Source organism: Mesoplodon bidens (assembly GCF_964165515.1).
Source record: "Mesoplodon bidens genome assembly, chromosome: 3".
NCBI classification, from domain to species: domain Eukaryota; kingdom Metazoa; phylum Chordata; class Mammalia; order Artiodactyla; family Ziphiidae; genus Mesoplodon; species Mesoplodon bidens.
The window spans coordinates 2,128,357-2,148,285 of record NC_138178.1 but is presented as its reverse complement, the minus strand read 5'-3'; the positions used below and the strand labels follow the sequence as shown (position 1 = coordinate 2,148,285).

Below are 19,929 nucleotides of genomic sequence, written 5' to 3'. Positions count from 1 at the left end.
TTTCCAATTTTCTGACATAAGCAGCTGAGCCTGATTCTAACAGATGCATTTATTATGGTAAGATGTTACCTTTGAATTTCCTGACTAACTGGAGGATCATTCTCTCGTCCTCCTGGGATGAAGCAAGCTAAGATGAACAGCATGCACTTTGGGGTAAAGAAATAGGTTTAAACCCCTCCCCTGCTGCGAGCTGCATCTGTAAGCAACTATTTGTCTTCTCTGTACCTGTTTGTCTTTCGTAAAGCATTGTATATTAAATTAATGCTATAACCTACCTGGCACACAGTAGGGACCCAGTGATGTTGGTTTCCTTGTTTTCCTCCATCCCCATGTTGAGCATTTAATTTTAAATACTCAGAAGAAACTCCAGGTAAGTGCACATTTGGGTTTGTTTCTACACAAGCTGACCCTGCTCTGATAGCTTTTGAATCTCCAGTGGGGTGATGCGAGGTAAAAACAACCACAGTTAATGCAGCAGCAGGAAGCCCAGGACAGAAGGAGGAACCACGAGAAGGAACAGCAAATAGAGCCTCTATGTGATCCGGCACAAACCTCCTCTACGTCAGAGAGGAGCTGGGCTCTCCCGCTGAATCCAGACGAAACACCTACTGGGCCTGGGAGGAATAATGCTCAGTTTTCCACGGAGCTGTTGTCCCCCAGATGCCGAGCGATGGAGTGGCCGACAGCATTACCAGCCTGCGAAATACAAGCTGAGCATCTGGGGGGAGATTTATGCTCAGGGCAGAAGCAGAAAGGCCGACTTAGCTGGTGAGACACAACTTCTCCCAACCTGCGTGCACTGAGATCGTGAGAAAAGAAGGCTACTCAGACACTGCAGATTAATGCCTTGGACTGACTGCCAGGCTCATAAACATCCCGGTGCCCTGCTCTAACCTAAGAAAAATGTTTGGGAGAATTCAATGTTGTCAGTCTCTTGGCTGGTCCGTAACTATGGCAGTGGAGAGAGAAGCATGATAAGTTATTGGAATAGGGAAGTGGACCACCCCGGTGAAAGAATAAGTCATGGCAGGGCTCCCTACCCCAGCTATGACCCGGTCCTCTGTCATGCACAGCCATAATTTTCAAATTATTTTACTCTTGGACTGTTCTGGCAGGGCAAAAGACCCTATGGACTTCCAATTTTGCCAAAAAATAGTTATATCATCTTAGAGTTGGAAGAAACCAGCTTATTTAGTTCAATCCCTTTTCTCCACTTGTGAAGTGTTTCCAAGTGGGTAGAGGAGGTGGCCTCAGTCACAGAGGGTTTATGCAGAGCCAGGCCCAGGACGGGGCCCCCGATTCCTGGCTTGCGTGTTTCATCTCATAGCATTAATTTGGTCAAGGGACTTCTTTTTCAGTTATGTTCTAATATGTGCCTTGAATTGCCAGCTGGCTGGGAATAGCTCTTATTTTTAAACCCGCGTCTTAACACGATCTGAAATTTCAGGCTACCGAGAGGGCACTGGATCTCTTGAGCTTTGAGGCCCACACACGTGGAGCCAGCAAAGAATGAGGACAACGGTCTGAAAAGCTAATGGGAAAGAGGGAAAAAGAACCACGTTTTCTTACAACTCAGAAACAACAGCTTAGCAGTTTGCTGGGCTGCTAGAAACACACTGAGAGCCCGATGGGGTACCGAATCTGCATCTACCTCCAGACCCGCGATACTGAAAACAAGGCAGTAAATCCCTGAAGGACCAAGGCCTGGACTTGAGAACCTTCTGCCTGCTTCCCATGAGTTCCAGGTCTTCATGCATTTCCGTGCACTGAACACCCATCACGGGTCAGGCAGGGGCTTTTTCATACACCTGATTATTATGTTCAAGGGGTAACAGAGGCAGACGGGGAAACAGAAGTCAGGGAAGGGGCGTGTGCAAGGCCACACGTTTAGTGGTGGAGCCGAAATACCAACTCAGTCCCCAGATCGACTCCAGGCCTCTTCCCACCTTGCGGAAGATGCAGAGAGGAGCTGGAACACCCAGGAGGCGCTCGGTGGGGACCAGAGGTGCCCCAACTCCCTGGGCCCCATGTTCCTGCATCACTGGCCCCATCTGAGCTGCCCCCCTGCAGCCTGCTACCCTCCAGGGGCCAGCCTTTAAGGCTTACGGGGCAGCTCTCACCCCCAAGGCCAAAGACAACAGACGCAGGTACTTTCAAGTGAAGTCTTTATTTGGAATACGTGTCCCCTAGCGGGTCAACCATCCCGAAATAGCCAGTATTTACATGGTGCAGAGAAACACAAGAAGAGCCCCTTGAAGGCAGTCAGCTGAGCTCTGCTGGGGCCACTCGTCTCCCCCGCTTCACCTCTCCCCAGTCAGGGTCTCGGGGGCAGCCTGATGGGGGCCACGACCGCGGCTGGGAATCGGCCGTGACCCGCTGCGTCTTTTCCTGGGACCCTCTCTCCCCGCCTTACTGTGTTAATACATTATACCGGCGCCCAAAGAAATTATGGGATTACGGGGCGCCGCCTTCACCAAATCCCCTGCGTTTGGCTGTCCCGCTTTGTGTCTTGAGGGCTTTCGGCGTGGCTTCGTGCAGGCCGGGCGCCGGGCTGACTTCCATCGCGCGCAGGCGACGCTTCTCCCCGGGCTGCTCCGGCTTCCCTGCCCAACGCACCTGGACTTGGACTGGCCTTCTGTGTCCCTCGGGCCCCCCGACACTGGCCCTGCTGTGCGTGGGATGCCCAGCGGCCTGGCTGCCCCCCGGAGCGGTCTCCCGTCGAGCGGGGCGGGGGGCGCTCCCTCTTCACCCCCAGTCGAGGCCCTGGGCCGAATTGCTCGACGACCTGGACTTGCCGGAGGTTCAAGTGCAGCCGCTGAGCAGAGGCCACAGAACAAGGACCTCCCTGCCCTGTGCAGTGAACACGGCCGCGATGGGGCTCGCAGGGGACGCGGGCGGGGCTCTGCAGGTGCCCTGCTCCCCCCACCCCGCGGCCCGCGGCCCCGAGACTCTCCCGGGGAGCTGTGAGCTGGGCCCCGTCCACCCTTTCCAGAGGCCGAATTAGAGTCTTCACCACTCCCCACACCCCCTTTTTCTTTTTAAAACAAAACATGCAGGCTGGGGGACCATTCTCTCTTTCATGTTATTTTATCACCTCCCCCGTCTTGGCTTGGCGGGTCCCCAAGTGGACCAACCCACGCTCCTGGCAAAGGACCTCCCACCAGGCAAACTCTTAAAGGTCACTTGGAATCTGTCTCTTAAATCCTGTCCTGAGAAGCAACTCGCCTCCCACACACAGATGTACAGAATCCGCAGTTCAAAACAAAAGAAGAAGAAAATGCAGAAATCCCCAGGCCTGCAATCGCCTCAGCGTAAGAAACACACTCCCACCGTTCACTGCATCCCTGGAGCACCACCTCCTGCGCGCACACGGACCTGGCAGAACAGACAGTCGCAGCAGTGACGTAACTGCGCTCAAGTCTCTAGGCCCAGATCTTCAGAGAGGGATTCTGCTGTACTGGTCAGTTACTAGGAGGTGTTAACCTGACACTGAGCTGTGTATAATTTAGTCATTTTAAACAAAAGAATAGCCAAAACACACAAACAAAATCTTGGAGGGTCCCGGATGAGATGGGGGTTAATCTTATCCTCCATCAGCCCTTTTTGCTCAGAGCTGGGAAGGAGTCGTGTCAACAGAGGGTCAGATTCATCACTTGTCCCCAGAAGGGCCCAAACCAAGGTGATATCAGAGCAGGTCACTTCACGGCTGTAAAAGCGGTCGGTGTCTAGTTTCAGAGTCATTTGAGTTCAAACACTCGGACTTCCATTAACGACAGACAGCCCTTCACCAACAGTCACGTGGAAAAAGAAAGATCTACTGAGAATTTCCACATGACTCAAACCTCAACCTACAACTCTCAGAGGGAAGCCAGGGTCTCAGAGAGCACATACATTTTTAAGGGAGTTTTAAAAAAGGAACCCAAATAGTTAACGTACAACGTGGAAAAGGATTCTGAAGATGCAATCAGGGGCTGTGCATCCTTAGGTGTTTCCTGGGGTCTGCAGAAACGGAAGGTTCAGGACGATACTAAAGATACTTGGTTTTCAATCATTCAGAAATTTTCTTCAAAGAAAGGTAATTACAGCTATATTAACAACATTTTCCCCTTCTTTTGCAAATCGAGAAATACAAATACATTTCAAATGTGATTCCTCATATAATTCTTTTAGTCCAAATAGTCAAAATTAGAATTTTTAATTTTATAAGCCACCAATTATTAAACACTAATAGTAAGTCATCTGAATGAGAAAAAGAATGACAAACACAAAATATGAAAACTTCTTTTCCAGCCACAAATGATAATGGAGGGTTGTGTGTGTATAAGAAACAGAAATAATAGAAGAATAATCAGCTGAACTCCAAAACCCCTGGAAAAGCTCTTTTTGATTAGAGAATCCGCAAGTTTAAAAGCCACATCTTCAAAGTTACCATCCCCACACCTCCCCACCCCCGGAAGACTTATGTACAGGCTGGAATCCAGAAATTAAGGTTAGAAGTATAAATACGGATAATTTCCACTACATTTTCAGAACGCTTTCAGAGTGCTATGATACAACAATTTAGAAGAAAGGAAGAGTGTCGCAGTTTAGTTGGTTTGTGATATACATAAGGTTCAGTAATTTCTTCCCTTTAGGGCCCTTCTCTTTCTCTCGAGGAATAAGCTGTAATTGGATTCTTTGGGTTAAAAGAAGTGTTAGATGGGACCAACAAAATGTAAGGGGGGGGCTTCCCTGGTGGCGCAGTGGTTGAGAGTCTGCCTGCCGATGCAGGGGACATGGGTTCGTGCCCCAGTCCGGGAAGATCCCACGTGCCGCGGAGCGGCTGGGCCCGTGAGCCATGGCCGCTGAGCCTGCGCGTCCGGAGCCTGTGCTCCGCAACGGGAGAGGCCGCAACAGTGAGAGGCCTGCGTACCGCAAAAAAAAAAAAAAAAAAAAAAAAAAAATATATATATATATATATATAAGGGGAAGTAAGAACCGTTAAGATGTATGTACACGGATGATACATGCATGTGTCTATATGCATACGTATATACACACATGCCCTCCTTCATCTGCACTTAACAGGGATGCACACCCCACGAGGACCCCCAGGAGCCACCCTCACTGAGTGCTACCAGGTGACCCCCGCGGTTCACCAACTACAGCAGAGTAAAGCGGCCTCTTCCCCACGACATCTTTCCTGGGAAAAGCAGTTTCAGCCAATCCTGGCAGAGGCCTGGCCCGTCATCCCCGTGTGTTGTGAGAAGCAGAGAATCTTCTAATTTCACAGGAACCAAAATCTGGAAAGGTGTAACTATGAGTAACAGGTAAGAACCAAGGCTGCGGAGAAGTGTGTTTGAAAAGACTTTTCAGAGCTGCTTGGATTCTGTGTTGTTTATTACCATCCAAATACATGAAGTTCTGATGAAATAAAATCATAAGGTACAGATAAAAACAGGCCATGAAAGCCCAGAGTCGTTTTAGGGCCAAACTGCAGACCACCCAATAGTTCACATTTTAGGAATTTGAAATGCCTAAAAATAGATAAGGTGGTTTCTGAAAAAGAGCGAGAGAGAAGGAAAGAAGAAAGAAAAAAACAAAAAGGAGAGGAAAAGGAGGGAGGGAGGAGACAAGGAACCATTCAGGAAATGTTAGCTCCCAAGAACACCCGACTTAGAAAGAAGGGACAAACGCGTAAAAAATGCATAAACTTTGCGCAGGTTAATGCAATAGTAAACAGTAGAATACATAGGCCTCGTAATACTTTTGTAATGGCATACATATAATGTCTCTAGCACTTTTGAAAACTATGCAGACACTAATTAAGGATGATTCTAGGTAAAAATACATATTTCTTTAAAGGGGCGGGGTGGGAGGAGGGGAAGTATGGTCTCAGGGCGGATCCCCACAGACGTACAAAGATGAAACTATGTTTTTTGGTAATTCTAGTGGATATGGCAGCAAAAATTTGTCGTAAGGATGTTGGCTGGTTTTAAGAGGGTTGTTTTCAAATATAACCGTACAGCTCTATTTGTAAAAAAATCTTTGTGAAAAGTTAATTTTATTAACCCTGAAAAATGCCTATATTGACATCTCTTTCTAAGATAAACTAGAAGTAGCAGAGTTGTGAACGGGTAAGGGCTATATGCTTTAAAGCAAATGTGAACCCTCTTTGGGTTCCTCTCACACAAAGGGATACAGAGTCTTAAATACAATAAACTTCCTTAAAAATCTGCCACCTAACAATTGTTTACATCATAGAAAAATAGCATTTTTGTAAAAAGAAATATAGTTACTTTGTTAAAATGGTCTATTTTAAACCAGCAATTATTTTTCATATAAAGAATTTCTAAACATCCATACAGGAAATAAAAATAGATAATACTGAGTGCAAAGCAGACAACATCATGTTTGCAAACGATCAAAGTATCTCATTGCCAGATAAATAACACTCTTAGTTCATTATGGTACAAGTTTTAATCTTTCGGGAACTTAAAAGCTACAGCTTTATTCTCTGATGGCAAGTTACTTATACGTAAAGTGACTTCAGCAGAAGGCCAGACTGATGAGAAATGGATCATACATATGCGTTCACATTTCCCCAGAACTCAAAGTGCTGACACACTAGCAATGGCCTACATCCCAAACTCCATGACACGAGCGTGGACCGCAGGCCACGGGGAAGCGAAGGGTGATTCACGACATTCACGGTCCTTTTAAAATCATTCATTATATCATCCACATTTGAGTTTTCACATACAGCCAGATTAACACCAAACCCTTTACCAGCTTGGCTAAACCCATCATTAAGGAGGGTCTTTGTGACTCTTTTCTAAATGTAGGTATTAACTCTTCGTGCTATAAAAACAGATGGTTTCCACGGACTACTGCTTTACTTCCACAGAGTGACTCTTTAGGGCTGATGAGTTTCCTGGTGGCAGTGGGGACAGGATGTCACAGAGAGGGTCCCAGCTTCCTCCCAGGCGGCGGGGCTGAGGCCACCTCGGAGATCACTCTGTTAGCAGATGACACAGCCCCGTACTCCACTGGCACGTCATCACACCCTCTCCACCCTGCTAGGGTCGTACGAATCTGCAAAAAAGAAAACGAAAGACAAGTAGCGGTATATTCAGTTGGCCTCTTGTCTGTTTAATCCTCAGACCAGAAATAAATATGTTTAGGGAACCAAGTCCACACGTGTAGAAACGTTCATTTTCAGACATCTCACCCATCTTATTGGTATTTTTCACTATGGAGTAAAAAGCTATCTAAACAGTCTAAAGGCTGTTTTAAAGGGACGTGTATGACCACTACCTAATCACAGATGGAAAAATGGGAGTTGCTTAGTATTTTGATGGTCCCTTCCTGTTGTTCACAGTGGAACATAATTAACTTTAAATGCAACTCTGGTAAAGCAGCAGTGACGCTCGTAGCTGATGGTAAAGAGGATATTGTGTGTGCGTGTAAATTACAACTTAAGGAAACCTTGCTGTAGAATGCCCGTCCTTGTGATCAGTGATGTCCCAGAAGGGCCTGAGGACCCTGAGACCCTGAGAGCTGGGCTGGCAATGACAGGGCTCCTGTGTCTGACCCGACAGCCGGCAGCAGGCCCTGGGAGTCTGGGCTGCCACGATGATCCGTTCTACAGGCACACATACTGGGCCCAGGTGGCCTGGGTTTCCGAAACGGGACGCCACACAGAAGAACAACAGTCCTAGACCGTCATTAGGGCTGTGGCTAGGCCCTCGGGGGCCACAGATCTCTGGGGTCCAGGCAAACCTGAGGCTTACGCGTGTGGCTCCCATGGTCAGAATTTCCTGCCACGGCAGCTCAAACGGTTCCTAAGTTCTCAAGAGAAAACACGTAGGAAACCTGGAAGGGTGGTACAATTCGGCAGTTACTACAGCTGTTGCAGAGCCATCTCTTCCCAAAGCCTCTGGACCACGTGCATCCTGGAGGCCACACGGAGGCCCACCCCTCTGGCAGCAAAATGGTTTGCCGCCTCCTCCGGACACCTTCTCGATGTCCCATGATGTGTTTATGACAAGACACTGCAACCGCGATGACTAAGGCAGCGTCTGTCGCGCTCGGGCCGCACGTCACAAGCCAGACAGGACAGGCTCTCCTCGTGGCAAGGCGTCTGCTCCTCTGTAAACACCTGCCGCACCAAGTGCCTCTCTGGCTGGAAGCAAGCAGAGTTCCCGCGAGTCAGCCGCCTTCCGAGGGTCCACACTTCACACCCAGCGTGGCAGCGTGGGGTAGCAGCTGAGCCTACATCTCTGTGCTCAATCGGCCTCACCTTAGGTGGATTCGGAGGAACGCCCTGTGAGCAAAGACGCCCTTTTCGCTGCTGAGAATGAGGCGGGCGGGCTCACTGCCGGCAGCAGAGAGGTCTGGAGAGGCTGTGTGTCTATTAAGCCTCCAGTGATACAGACCCGGGGCCCGGAGCAGCCCACCCGAGGGCAGGTGCACGGAGATGCCTCCATGGAACGTGCCTGCTCTCTGACCTCCACTGCGGAAGCTGAGGGCCCAGAGACAGGGCGCCACGGAGAGAATTCTGTAGAACAAGGGGCTCCTTCTTCAGATCATGGGGGGGGGGGTCGAGGTCCAATAAAAATATAGCGTGAGCCACAGCATGTTATTTTAAAGTTTTCAGTAGCCGTGTTAAAGCAAACAAAAGGAAATAGGTGAAATTAATTTCAAGGATGTATTTTATTTCACCAGATAAATCCAAAAGGTTATCATTTCAATAGGTGATCAATATAAAAATTATTGAGAAGTTCTAGATTTTGGGGGTGAATGTCTTTGAACTCTGGCGTGTGTTTTACACTTACAGCACACCTCAATGTGGACAGGCCACACTGCAAGTGCTCAGAAGCCATGTGTGACCAGGGGCTACCACACCGGCCGGCAGAGGTCCAGAGAACAGAGAGCAGAGAAGTCATCACCCTCGGTATTTGGAATCCTGGTTCCCATGGGCATCGTTTCAAGGGGAGACAAATCACTAAGGCCCGCCCTCGTGGGTATTTCGAGTACGAACACCCTCAAAAGCTATTGCCCTTGAGGACGTGCTGACGCCTCGCCTTCTAACGGCATTATTTGGCATCATTAAACTGCCCCAGGTTCCCCACCGCGGGCCCAAGCAGACAGGCTCCTCCCACTCTTCTCCTGAACCTCTATTAGGAGAGCAGCCAGCAGAGGCTGATGGACCAGGAGGTTCGGACATTGATGTGCCAGGATTACACTTCTGACCCGGAACATAATCCATTCAGCACAGATGGAGCCTAGGACCTGAATTAGTTTTGAGCTGCTGACTTCTTAGCTAGAGCCCAAAAAGCCACTAAAAAATGTTCACTGAAATGACCCTCTTTAAGCTGAAGGAAAGTCTTTATGATACAATGGGTACACGACACAGATAATAAGGTTCTAGAAGGGTGTGTGTGTGTATGTGTGTGTGCGTGTGTGTGTGTGTGTGTGGTTAAAGATATACACGGTATAATCTTGTTGGAAAATTCCAGAACAAAATCTGAATTTAAGTGGCCTGTGAGTTCAGGGGCAGTGAAGGGGGTCCGGCGCGCTGGGGTGACAGAGGCAGGGGTTGGGCGGGGACGGAGATGATGACTCTTGTGCCTAAAATGGTAAGATACATCAAAAGGAAAGAGTCCAAAAGCTTATGAGCAACAAGCCTTTACTATGTCAATCAAAGGCCTCTCAGAAGGACTGGCTTTGAATACTGAGGCCTGGTGACCGTCACCTGAAAGGCTGATGGGGTCACCTGAGCCACTGCACGTGTGTGAAATCACCCCTGTGGGTCATGCTACGTGGCCACTTCAGGAAGCTCGAGGTAGCTATGACCACGAGGAGTTCTCTGCCTTCAGATTTCTGGTCATCTTATTGTGTACCAATAACAAATGCACCAGATGGAGAGACAAAAAAGTAATCAAAATCTCAAACTGTTGGAAACTATGGTTAAAAAATATATTAATAAAGTCATGGGGGTGGGGTGGAGTTTGAATGGCTGGCTAAAATGAAAATCAACATTACCTAGGTGATTTCAGACACCCACCTGGACCCATTCATGTGTCAAAAGGTCAGGCTACGAACTGAGGGAGTACTGAATTGAACTAGAAATTTTTTGTTACAACATATTCCCCGAAATACGTGGCCATGGACAGAGGCATAGCGATCTTTACAAACCAGTGTCTTCCTTAGAACAGGATGTGTCTTACTTCAAAACCCTTATAAGTCTCAGGAGCACTGACAAAATCATCCTGATTTTAGAGATAAAGAAACGCCCTTTAAAAGCCTGTGATGATGTCCTTTTAACCAGCACTTAAAAGCCAAGGGGCCTATTTTTGGTGGGGGGAGAGGGTCTCAGGCTGCAGCCTGACAAATCCCAATGGCTCACAAAATGGGCCATGGAGTACTTTCCACCGTAATGGCAAAGGCTCTGCGTTCCTGGTATTCTCTTCCGCAGCAAAGACCAACTTTGTCGACTCAGATGACCCAAGAGGGCCCTGACAAATGAGTCCTTTTGATCATGGATGCTGCGTGAGGGTGGGAGCAATGCTGGCTCATAAGAATCACTCTGCATTTGTGGGAAAACTGAAAAAGTGCCAAGGAGATGTTTTTTGTTTAACCAAAATTTCGGGACTCTTCCAGCTGAACCAGTGATCTTCTCCGTCTCCTTTTAAACCCTTGGATTTCAAAACAGGAAGCGGAGCAGCGAGGGTTGGGGGCCACCCGGTCGGCGCAGCTAGTCAGATGGGAGGGTCCGGCTGACAAGGCTGGGCTGGGGTCGGGGTCCAGGGGCGGCGCCGGAACACTGAGTAAGGGGCGCGCTTCACCCTTCCAGCAGAAGGGTCCCTTCTAGTCGGTCGTTTATGATGTGGACTTTGAATTTCCTCTAATCATGTCTAGGGTATATAATCGATAATCCCCGGCGCCTGAAACAGAGATGCCAAGGGCTCTCTCGCCTGCTCATGTCAGAGCCGAGAGGATGAACAGGTGTTTGGGGGCATCACTGTCACTGTCATGGGAACCTGCCTTGTGGTTCTGCATGCTGAAGAAGGCTCAGGAGACATGTGAAGGTGAGAGGATGCAGGGCTCATGGGCCTGCAGGATGCTGCGGCCAGAGCCGGCTCCCCTGGGTCTCAGCCATCAGAGCTCAGGGGCTGGAAGGAAGAGGGCTGGTGGGCGAACTTCCAGGGGTAGGTGGGTACTGAGAAAAGCAAACTGCTAATTCTGTCTAGACCTCTCAAGTCTTATGAATGGTGTGGTGGTGAAGACAGATAAAAACGGGGACAAAGGATTCTGCAAGAATCACGGGGCAGGGAGTTTATTGACTCGACTGGTACGTCTTTTCCCATTAGGTTAATAGAGCAATGAGGGTTATCTGGGTGAATGGCTATTATCTGGGAAGACAATACAGAGCACAACAAATGCCATGGTCTCCTACGAGAGTGATCAAGGTTCCCGCACTAAAGCTGGAATACTTTACTGATGGACCTCTTCACAGTTAGGGGCCCCCAAGGTTGTTTATGTCTGGAATTTTACCTAGTTGCTTACACAGATAAGTTCTATCAAGACTCGATCATTTAAAATACACTATAAGATCTTGCTTTTTAAGGAAAGCTTCTGGATGATTCTTGGTAAAATGAAAACTCTTTTGGCCCATAATTCACAGGGTCAATTGCACCTTTTCTGAATCTGCAGGTTTCAGCATCCACCAACCTTGTGTTCTGATGCTCTAGGGACGTCAAATGAACACTGAACGCGCCCGCCCGCCTGCCCCGATCCTCACCTGGGCACCAGAAGTCCTGACCGCCGTTCTCCTCCCTTTGTGCTGTCGGATGCCCGTCTTCTCCCAGCGGGAGGGCACCCTTGGGGTCAGAGAGCTTGTGCCTGGCGCCCAGAGCCCCGGGGCCCCTCTCGGCCTTCAGGTCCTCCGCCTCCTCCACAGCGTCCGCGCCCCGCGAGGTCAGGAGCCTCAACCGAGACACAGAGCTCACCTCCTTCATCCTCATCAGGCGGTCGGGGTCTGCCCTCCGCGGGGGGGACGCCAGTTTCTCCTGTAAACTTTCAATCACTTTGGACGTGCTTCGGAGCCTCTTTTCTGAGGCTGCCAAATTTGGGGTCCTTTCTATAAAATGGAACAAGGTGGACCTGAAGGGTGGCTTTGTCCCCACGTCCTTGGGATGGAAGGGCTGGCACTCCTGGGGGCTGGGCTGAGGCTTAGGGGCCTTGCTGGGGACGGCCCCGTCCACGCAGGCGGGCTCGGAGGCCTGGGGAGCCTGCCGGGCGCTGCCCACTTCTCCCACAAACAGAGGGCTTTCGGTCCAGCCACACCTCCTCCTGCTGTAGAAGGCGTCGGCGGACGCGGCGGGGTCACACGGCTGGGCTGGGCTGGCCGCTGCCTCATGCCTGCGGGCCTCAAGCCTGCGGGCACCTCCACCAGGCTCGGGGTCTGGGCTCTGCCCTGTCCTTCGGGCGCCTGGCAGCAGGGACTCCACGGCCACCTCAATGCCCAGGATCCTGGCAGCCCTGGCTTGGAGGGACTCGTGTGGGGGGATTTCTACTGCACTGGCTTCCCCCGGAGACCCCGCTAACTGGCCGGCACTCTGCTCCTGCCTCGGCGTTAGCCCCACAGACCTCAAGTCTGGCGCCGACAGGCCTCGGGGTTTGCCAGCCACAGAGAGGGGGGCCCCCGTGGTCCCCCGCCCCCCACCGCCCGCCTTGGGTGCGCTGGATGCGCTCAGCTCCGCAGCACTGAGCCCGCCGCGGAGCTCCCGACTCGGCGGGGGTGCCCTCGGTTCCGCTGCATCGGGCGGGGGCCCTGCTCCGGCATCGCTCGGCCCGGAAGACGCGGCTCGTCTCACCGGCCTCGGGCTGATGGCCGGCTGGGGCGCCCCGGCCTCAACCTCCCGGTCCCGCTCCTCCGCCATCTGGCTCCAGGGGGGCGACGGCCCTGCGGCGCGCCCGCTGCCGTCTGCCTGCCGGGGCCCGGGGGACCGAGGCCTCGCCTCCTCGGCCCAGCTCTCGGGCTTGCTCTTGACGCTCCCCGGCCTGGGCCCCGGGTCCCCAGGTGCCCGGCCGTCCGGGAGGCCTGGGCGCGCGGACGCGGGCTGGGGGCGGCCTGCCCAGGGCGGGTCTGTCTCGCCGTCCTGGCTGCCGCCGCTGCCGTCGTCCCGGCCCCCTTCCTCCTCCTGAAGCTCCTTGTTGAAACTTTCCAACTGGCTGATCAGGTCCCAGGGGCGGCGGCTGACGGGCTTCAGGAGGAACTGCCCAAACGGCTGTCTGCTGTTGCAGGGGCCTGTGGTCGCCCCCTTGACGACCTCGGCCCTGGGCACCGGGCTGCCTCCGCGGACACGGCCGTCCCCGCGTGGCTCACCCGGGCCAGCCCTTGGTGCGGGGGCCTGGCTCCTGGGCGAGGAAGACCCTGAGAAGGCGCCACCGCCGCACAGGCTGAGGGGCCCCCCTTGGCCTTTCGGGGAAGGAGACCCGGGCCTCTGGTTCTGGTCACTGGACGCCAACGCCACGAGCATCTGAGCCTCGAAGGCATCCAAACATCTTGGAGGCAGCGCGGTGTCGGGGGACCCTCCCCGCGTCTCCCCGGGGAGGGGCCGCGGGCTTCGGGACTCCTGGGTGAAGCTGGTCTGCGTTTGCTGGTCTCTGTACTGCTGCCCGGGCCACGAGCCAGAACACGCGAGCGCTCGGTGTTTCGCAGGGTGTGGGAACCTGGGGTCGTCTGTTGGCTGGTCTCCTCCGGGGCCCCCCGGGTCTGGTTTCTGGAGCTCCGTCCTCCCGGTCATGCCACCCGTGAGCGCCTGCAGCTCCAGGTCGGTGGAGGACAAACTCAGCAGACGCTGCTCCTGCAGAGCCGCGCTCCTCTCGGGCCCAGGCCTTTCATCCGCGCTCTGTTTCAAGTCATTGTTGTTCGTATCTGTAGCTGGCAGATGTGATTCTGACTTAACTGGGATGGAAACCAAACAAAATATCGTCTCGCTCATTTTTTTCTTCGAACTTTTCTTGGTCTGCAGCCCAGCTTCGAACTTTCTGAGCTGGGTTTGCGTCTCGCAGGTACTCTCGCCCTGGGGGCTAGGGGAGGAGACGAGGTTTTCTGCGCGCACGTCCGGCTGCTGACTCCGAGTGGCGACGCAGGCGTCTCTGTGCTCAGCAAAGCCACCGTCTTCTCCACCCCCGGGGACCCGGTCCCACAGCCAGCTCTCGCTCCCCGAAGGGCCCCGAACGACAGCCTCCCGCTGCAGGCTTCCAGGCGCCGGCTCCGGGGCAGGGACAGGGCCGTCCAGCTTCACGTCTTCCCAAAACCCGTGGGGTCGGGCGAGTCTAATGTGTCGTATCCGTGGGTCGTCGAAGGGGATGTACAGGACGGAGCCGTCACAAGCCGTGGCGGGGCGGGGCTGCGGGAGGACCCCGACAGGAGAGCACGGGCCGGGCCTCCGCTCCTCCCCGGCTCCCCAGGGGCCCGAAGGGAGCTGGCCGCCGGTGGCAGCCTTCTCCACCAGGTGCCTCTGCACGCGGCGGCCTCCGCCCTCGGGCCTCCACCCTCGGGCCTCCCCCGGGCAGGCGGGTGCGGCCGCCTGGAGCGGTGACCGGTAGGAGGGCGGAGGCACATACACCGGGGGCTCCAGGCCGGCGTCGGGCGCGCACGGCTCCTGCCTGGCGGCGGCGTTCGCCTTGGTCGAGGGGGCAGCAGCCGAGTCCGGCTGCCGGCTGTCCGCGTAGCTGCCGTTTTCCGCGCCGGCCCTGCAGTGTTGGTGGGAGCCGTAAGATGGAGGCTTGAGGGGTCTCCCAAAGCGAGGCCGGGGTAAGGGGGCCGAGGAGCCGCCCTTCTCGGGGTTCCTGGTGGCTTCCGAATCGCGAGCACCATCTGGAGGCTGAAATGGCACTTGAGGGACACCCGGAAAGTGCCCGTCGCTCAACGGGATGGGAATCTCCACGCAGCTCAGGTTCTCGGGGGAAAGAACTCTCGGCAGCGACTGGGATTTCCCTGTGCTCTGGGAGGTCAAGCCGTGGCCTCCGAGCACACATGAGTGCAGGTCTTGGAACAGCTTCTCCCCAACACCAGCCGGCATCTGCCCCCCCGGGTTCTGTGGCTGGGCCTGGCCTCCGACGCGGACGCTCTGCCATCTGGCGGGACCCGCCAGTCCCAGCCCTTCCTCGCAAAGTGCCTTCCTCATCACGTCCTCGCTGCTTCCGCCAGCCTCCCAGGGCCCCTGGGTGGCGTGCGTGGGCGGGCTGGGGGCCCGGGCCGGCTCCTCGCGGGCTTCCTGCTCCCTCCTCCGGTAGGTATGGCTGCGGCCGGCCGGGGGCTGCTGGCGGAGCCTAAGAGACAGAGAGGCACGCGGTTACGCCAGGGAGGACGCGCACGGGGAGCCTGCCTGGGCTGCGACTGCTGAAAACCACACCCCGGGCCTTCCCTGGCGGCGCAGGGGTGAGGAGTCTGCCTGCCAGTGCGGGGGACGCAGGTGCGAGTCCTGGTCCGGGAAGATCCCACATGCCGCGGAGCAACTAAGCCTGTGCGCCACAACTATTGAGCCTGCGCTTTAGAGCCCACGAGCCACAACTACTGAGCCCGTGCACCACAACTACTGAGTGTGTGCTCTAGAGCCCAAGAGCCACAACTACTGAGCCCACGTGCCACAACTACTGAGCCTGTGCCCTAGAACCCATACGCCACAACTACTGAGCCCGTGTTCCACAACTGCTGAGCCCGTGCACCACAACTACTGAGCCTGTGCCCTAGAGCCCACACGCCACATCTACTGAGCCCGCGTGCTACAACTACTGAGCCGGTGCACCACAACTACTGAGCCCACGCTCTAGAGCCCGCGAGCCACAACTACTGAGCCCGTGTGCCACAACTACTGAAGCCCGTGCGCCTAGAGCCCGTGCTCTGCAACAAGAGAAGCCACCGCAGTGAGAAGCCCGTGCACCGCAACGAAGAGTAGCCCCTGCTCACCACAACTAGAGAAAGCATGCATGCAGCAGCGAAGACCCAACGCAACCAAAAATAAATAAATAAAATAAAAAAAAAAAAAAGCAATGGACTATAAAACAAAAACACACTCCTAACCCCAGCACTTGTCGACTTGGAAGAAGCCACGCCCATGAATAAGGGCTGGAAGGCAGCCAGCTGTTCTGCCATTGCGCGCCTAGCGACAGGCTGTGCACAAGAACTTCAGGACTTTGCATGCACGTGAGCGAGGCCAAGCTCGGGGCTCTGAAATGCCCGAGGGGACCGGGCTTCCAGAGTGTGGCCCTGGGCCCAAGACTCCATCCCCAGCTCAGGCCGGACGGCCGCTTGCTCTCTGGGGGCAGGTCTGGGAACCCGCTTCGAGTGTGGGCAGGAATCACGACGGCGCCGCTCAGGTGAGGACCCTGGGTCCCAGTCCAGAGGCTGACTCAGCAGGCCTGGGTGGGGCTCCATAAAAGGCACTGGGTGCTGCCTGTGCTGTGGGTCCCAGCACCCCTGCCGAGCACCATCACTGCCGGCGGGCGTCAACCATGAGCACACGGAAGTCGGGGGACCCCGCCTCCCCACGTCCATAGGCAGCACCCCAGCTCCACCCCGTGAGAGTATCCGAGGCAGGCAGGCAGCCAGGCACCGCGTCTCTCCGGGGCCCCCAGCTCTTCCCAGTGTCTGGATGAGACGGAGGCTCTAGCAGAGTTCCCACACCTCCCCGAAGGTAAGAACCACCCAGTGGGCTCATTAAATATACACATTATCAATGTCCCTGCCCCTAAAAGTTCAGATTCAGTAGCTCTGGGTTAGGGTCCCGTGTCTATTGTTACCAAGCTCTCTGGGCATCTTGTCTTCAGGGGACGTGGGAAACACGCTCGAACCACCTTCTGAGACTGAAGGGCCCTGCTCCAGAGAAGAGCCCTCTGCCAGGCAAGGGATGCTGGCCCCTGCGGCCGGCCAGCTCCAGGCTGTGGCCCACCGCCCGGCTGTGCATCAGGGTTTCCCTGTGAGCCTTTAAACCATACCACCGCCCAGGGCCCACCCCCCAGACGGGGGATCTAATCAGTGCCGCCAGGAGCCCGGGCCCAGATATTTCAAAACCTCCTCAAATGACTCTGGCAGCCCGAGTTTAGAGCTGCTCTACTGCAGCTGAAGGAAGGATCTGAACAACACTGCTGAACTGTGCAGAAATATTAAGCTACTGCCTACAAACTGGCAGAGACCAGGACTGTAACACAGAAAACCCACGAGGCGGAAGGAAGCCTGGGGCGTTCCACTACCTCGATTAACCACGGGCTAAGCAGGAAAGGCTCCAACTCTAAAAGTCCTGATTGCTTTTTAAATTATAAAAGTAATATGCACTCATTGTTGAGAATGTGGAAAAATATAGGAAAGTACAAACCCCCAAAATCCCTCGTAGTCTTTACACCCAGAGACAGTCATTTCGATGTATGTCTTTTAGTCTGTGTGTGTGTGAGGATGTGGATTTTCAAACAGCCTCAGTGTTGATCTGCTTTCTGGTTTTACGTCAACATTTCCCAACATCTGCAGCACAAACAACAGCCAACACTTACATAGTGGTGACAGTGGGCTAGGTCCTTACCAAGTGCTTTCCTAACTCACTTAAGGTTCAGCAGCGCCCCTCCGAGGTAGGAACTGCTGTCAGTCTCATTTTACAGAGGAGGAAACTGAGGCACAGAGAGGTTGGACAACTCTCCCAAGTCACACAGCTTGTAAGTGGTGGGAAAAGAATTCAAACCCAACAAATGTGACCATAAAGCCCACTTAGCCACTATGTTTTACTTCTTCCAGCGTAATGACAAATTCCTCACGAGCACAGTTTCAATGGGAGGGTAGTAGTCTATCATGTGTATGTGCTTTATTTAACCATCATACTGCTATCAGACATCCGTGTAGGTTACGTTCTAAAACACTGTTGAGAAACGCTATTCACCAATCCGTAGCAAAGGAATCGGTGGATCAAGGGATCATGCTATCCCTGTGGTGCAATGTGACCTCAGACCGGTCCGGCCCGTTTAGGCTCGTCCCACCCGCAGCGTGTGGGGCAGAGCTGGCCCTGCCGAACCGTTCCCGTGTCCGGCTCTCACGGCCGACGTGTTTCCTTACTAGATAAGTGAAAGTAATCTCCCACTGGTTCTCTTTTTTTTTTTTTTGGTGCTTAGGTCTCACTAAACCACATTCTGTGGTTTGGAACGATTTCTATTCCATAGTCCACTCTTCAGCTGACAGGGCAGCACAGCAAGGATGGTACGGAGAGCGGGGAGGGGCCCCGGGCCACTCGTTCTGTGCAGCCACAGCAGGTGAAGGCCTGGGGACCAGCCACGGCAGGGGACGGGCTGCCGGAGCACCCTTCCCAACACACAGGCAGGAGGAAGGGCAGTTCAACAGCAGCCTAGATGGTGAGTAAAGGGGAAAAACCTACCGCTGTTATTATTGTTATTAATCATTATTCTGGAATTACTTCTTTGCCTTAAGAAGTAAGGGTAGCTCTTCAGGTCCTGCATCCCCACACCTCAATGACTTCAGAAGCCACTTCAGCAAAGCGAGTCATGGGCCGAAAAAGTAGAAAATATCTGAAATGAATTTGAGGCAAAGCATTTGCTGCACAGCCGCCTAACTCCTGCGTGTACTTTGCCCACGCGCTGCAAGCTGCCTTAACCCTGCGCAGAGCTGACGGTCAGTTTCTTTGCTGATTCTGTTGCCATCAGATGGTCATTCGAGCATTTAGGTTTTGAAGGCTGGCATAGCCCTCCTCGGGTCACGTTCTACAAGGACTGGTCCCTGTGGAAGCCACCATGCTGGCCTCCCGGACATGCCCCCCACCACCAGCCGAGCTCCGGAAGCCGAGGTCCCTTCCCTTAGGGATACCCTATGGCTGCCCCTCTGGAGCCTGATGCAGACGATGAACCATGCAAAGGTCCTCGGCACCTACTGGCTTCAGGGTCTTAGACTCTATGCCAAGTCCAAGGGCAAGATTCAAAAAGTGCAGCTTAATAAGATGTCACAATTGTCACAGACCCAATTAAGAGAGAGTAAAATAAATCACTAGGAAGCAGGTGGTCAACGCCCAGCATTGGAATCTCCTTTCTCACCTCTGTTCTTTAGCTGACGGTGAGCGGGCTTCCTTACAGACCTGTAAACATCTGGGGCGCCTGGTTTTACAGAAGAAACCACACTGCATGGCTTTTGCTCACTTTCTCAATAGATATTTTGGCTTCTCGGCAAACGTCAGGAGGGACTGAAATCCTGAGGTGCGATTTGTCCACATTCAGACCACGAGCATAATCAGAGACAAACAAAGAATGACATAAACAGGACAAGGATATGAACAGGCTGTAGTTACCTACGCCAGTAAGGGGGCCAGTTTTCTTCCCCACCCAAAAACGTTCCGTTACCACCTTAACTTTGTCAAAGCTGCCATTTGTACCTAATCAAAACGGCTGGGCATTCTAGGCAAAACTTTTTTCTATTTGCACAATACACCGAAATCCCAGTTTCAAGAAAACACAGATCCACCCAGAGAACTTTAAATAATCTATTTTAAAGAGTACACATGGCAGAGAAAACTATAAAGCAATTATTTCACAAACATCTAGTTTGTACCTAGTCTGAGCCTGGCTCTCACAGGCACACGTGGACCCACGCGGTGACAGTTCTGGTGAATTTCTCCTTCAGACAAGTTATCAAGTTGGATATTTACTGGCTTCAGTGTATGACATCCATTAGCAGCTCTAGGTTGGCAGGGGCACTGGGGCATCTCTTTAGAGTGACTCAGCGTCATCAGCCCAGTGTTGGGTGTCTGGCATGTTTCTGGGATGCGGTCAGCTATCTAGTGCTACAGAATTTCCTCCCAATCCTCTTTGGGCCTGGAAGCCTGCAATTTTACTTTCCAGCGTGCCGTGGTACATTCACTATACTACACTGTGTGACTAACCCTCTGA

The 19,929-nt window shown here is 53.2% G+C and overlaps 1 protein-coding gene across 15 annotated transcripts in view; it reads right to left on the bottom strand.

Moving 5' to 3' along the window:
• Nucleotides 1–5,337: 5,337 nt before the first annotated feature.
• JCAD (junctional cadherin 5 associated) overlaps nt 5,338–19,929 on the bottom strand; it is an 82,929-nt gene continuing 68,337 nt past the window's right edge. For 9 of the 15 annotated variants that reach the window (XM_081226956.1, XM_081226955.1, XM_081226959.1 and 6 more), the window contains one exon: nt 11,305–15,327. In XM_081226956.1, coding sequence (XP_081083082.1) covers nt 11,607–15,327 — 3,721 coding nt within the window. In that variant the 3' untranslated portion in view covers nt 11,305–11,606. Of the gene's footprint in view, nt 7,075–11,304; nt 15,328–17,369; nt 17,426–19,080; nt 19,235–19,929 lie in introns of those variants that run through there. The other 6 variants (XM_081226967.1, XM_081226968.1, XM_081226969.1 and 3 more) reach the window with 4 other exon arrangements.